Raw genomic sequence first — 2689 nt, 5'->3', positions numbered from 1 at the left:
CTCAACCAATAAGTACAGGAATATGGGGACCTCTCCCCCCAAACACATGGGGCTTACTATTGAGTAGGTCTAGTTAGACCCTGAAGGGCTTAATAGTATATCCAGAATTTTGTGCAAATTTTCACATCACTCATACAACAGATATTCCTTATAATTCTCAAGGTCAGGCCATTGTCGAAAGAGCCCATTCCACCCTCAAAATGTACCTCAAAAAACTAAAAGAGGGGGAAATACTACAGGGGAAAATAAAATATTCACCTCACTTACACCTTTCATTAGTACTCTTTGTTTTAAATTTTTTGAATGTTGACTCGGTTGGCCGCACTGCCGCCGAACGTTTTTGGCAGCCTGAGCAGGCTCCCCTCCTCTATGCAAAGTGGCGTGACCCCGCCACTGCGGAGTGGAGGGGACCTGACCCGGTCCTACGCCAGGGCCGAGGATGTGCTTGTATCTTTCCCCAGGATGAGGAGACGCCACGCTGGCTCCCGCTTCCATGCGTCCGCATTGTCCGTGATGGTTTGCAGAATGAGGCGGCTCCAGATCCGCTCCGGGAGGACGAGGAGATGCCCCACCTTGGATCAGAGGAAAATAATATGCGGAGGCATCAAAGCCCTGACTGCTCGAGCTGAGGCCACCGTGCGTGAGTCAGGCCAGCCAGTCACGGCTGTTGCCCTTTTCCTTGCCATGCTATCACTTTTAACCCTTGACTCTGCCCAGGCCTCTCCTTACTGGGCTTTTGTCCCGGATCCTCCTACCGCGAGGGCGGTCACCTGGAAGGATCCCTCACCCACGGTGTTTACTAACTTCACAGACATTTTTGATGGGCCTGAGATTTCCGGCCTCACTCATGCTGTGGCGCCTTTTAACTGGACCAGCCTGGCTTCTGCCCCCCCCCATTTGTTTCCAGGCCATCGATGGCCCTGAGGCGCCCCATTATGGATGCGTGGTCACTTCACCAGTCTCCCGAAGAATCCGCTCTTGGTATGGAACTGAGCCACCCAGAGGAGACACTTTGACACCTCATGTAATGGTGGAAAAATTGGGACATCAACGAGGTTGTCCTTCAACATCGACGGCCCCTGCTTGTTGGCCGTTTCGGACCCGCTTCCAGATCCCTTGAGACCCCATACCTTGACTATCCCCTCTGCAAATCTGACTTAACGTGGAAAACCTATGGACCCTCTTGGAAAACCTGCGTTCATCACAACCCAGAGATTGTGACTCCCCATGGCATACCTGACACTTATATAATTGACTGGTCAAAAGACGGGGATCTCCCTTTGCGCCGCTCCCCCCTGCCTTCAGAATATGGGCCATACGACCACAATAATTCTGCTCCCGGGGGACTGCTATCACTGGGGAGGATGAGACACCCGGACTTATGGAAAATTGTTGCGGCCATGAGAGATGTTAAAACTAATTCACCCCTTTTCCCTGGCTTCCCCACGGGCCCATTGACATTTCAAATTCAGGCATGTCTTTCCCCACCGTTTCTGTTTGTAGTGGGGGACGGGTCCATGGTGCCTGAGGTTAAGGCCAATAGAACCCTTTACAAAATAACTTGTGAGGAATGTTATCTCACCAACTGTTTGCCTTTACCCAGCGCCCCAAATCCAACAAAGAAGGTTTTCCTAGCCATGCAGCCCCCTTATCTAATGATGCCTGTAGAGGTGGGGGGGCCCTGGTATAGAGATTATGGCTACCAATTTGCACAAGAACTGGAAGGCCTACTTAGTCGGGGGCGACGTTTCCTAGGCCTCCTAATAGCCGGCATCACTGCCTTGGTGTCTTTGATAGCATCAGCTACTGTCTCCACGGTGGCACTGTCCCAGGGCATACATACTGCCGCTCATGTAAATAACTTGGCTCATAATGTCTCCCAGACCCTTGCTACACAAGGAAGTATAGATAGAAAAATTTTGGCTCGCCTAGATGGTTTAGAGCAGGCGGTCGAATATTTGGGCACCCAATATTCATTGTTACATACTCGTTTGTCCTTTGTGTGCCACGGAGGGTATGGTTCCATTTGTGTGACCCCCCTGAAAGCTGACAATGTCTCCTGGGAAACGGTGCAGAGGCACTTACAAGGCATCTGGCATGAGACAAATGTAAGCCTAGATCTGTTTCAATTGCAAAAACAAATAAACAATATAGCCTCCTCCCATCTGCATGTAGTCACCCCCAGAGACATGGCACAATCCTTTCTACAAAAACTACAGGGGTTTAACCCCTTTAATATCCTCCAACATTCCTTTTGGATTATGTGTGCTCTGGTTGTAGGGGTAACCTTATTACTCTACTTATGGTGTACTTGAAGTCGCTGTCTGTTTGCTTTCATGGCTAGTACCCAAGCAAATGTACACATGTTGCGTTTAAAGATAAAAGGGGGATATGTCGGGAGCCATGAGCAACAAAGGGGTTAATCGGGTAGAGCAAAGGCTCCCTGATCCCTTTGAACCATGGCCACCTAACTGCCCCCATACAAGAACATGTTGTACTGGCTAGCCTGAGTTGTTTATAGGCCAAGAAAACCACAGTGTTACTGATAGACCCTGAAAGATAGCGCACCTGGCCCTTTAAAGGCATAACGCGTAAACAAAACTGGGAAGAAACTATGCCCTTGAGGAATCTGGCCTTGAATTAGAAACACGGGACGGAGCCAGGAGAAGGGCAGGGAGGAACCTGTGGA

At 49.9% G+C, this 2689-nt stretch overlaps 1 protein-coding gene across 1 annotated transcript; it reads left to right on the top strand.

Annotated features, from left to right (window-relative positions):
- Positions 1-1040: 1040 nt before the first annotated feature.
- Positions 1041-2679, top strand: LOC141372257 (endogenous retrovirus group K member 13-1 Env polyprotein-like; the record flags this gene model as incomplete). Its single annotated transcript, XM_073890771.1, is given in 1 exon segment — positions 1041-2679. A coding segment is annotated over 1 exon segment (1383 nt), but the record flags the coding sequence as incomplete, so codon positions are not given.
- Between the last annotated feature and the right edge of the window lie 10 nt (positions 2680-2689).

This window comes from Callorhinus ursinus, unplaced genomic scaffold, assembly GCF_003265705.2.
Source record: "Callorhinus ursinus isolate GAN/ISIS: 27379988/994484 unplaced genomic scaffold, GSC_fseal_2.0 scaffold3914, whole genome shotgun sequence".
NCBI classification, from domain to species: Eukaryota; Metazoa; Chordata; class Mammalia; order Carnivora; family Otariidae; genus Callorhinus; species Callorhinus ursinus.
Note: the sequence above shows the minus strand (reverse complement) of the source record. Positions and strands in the feature narration are given on the sequence as shown.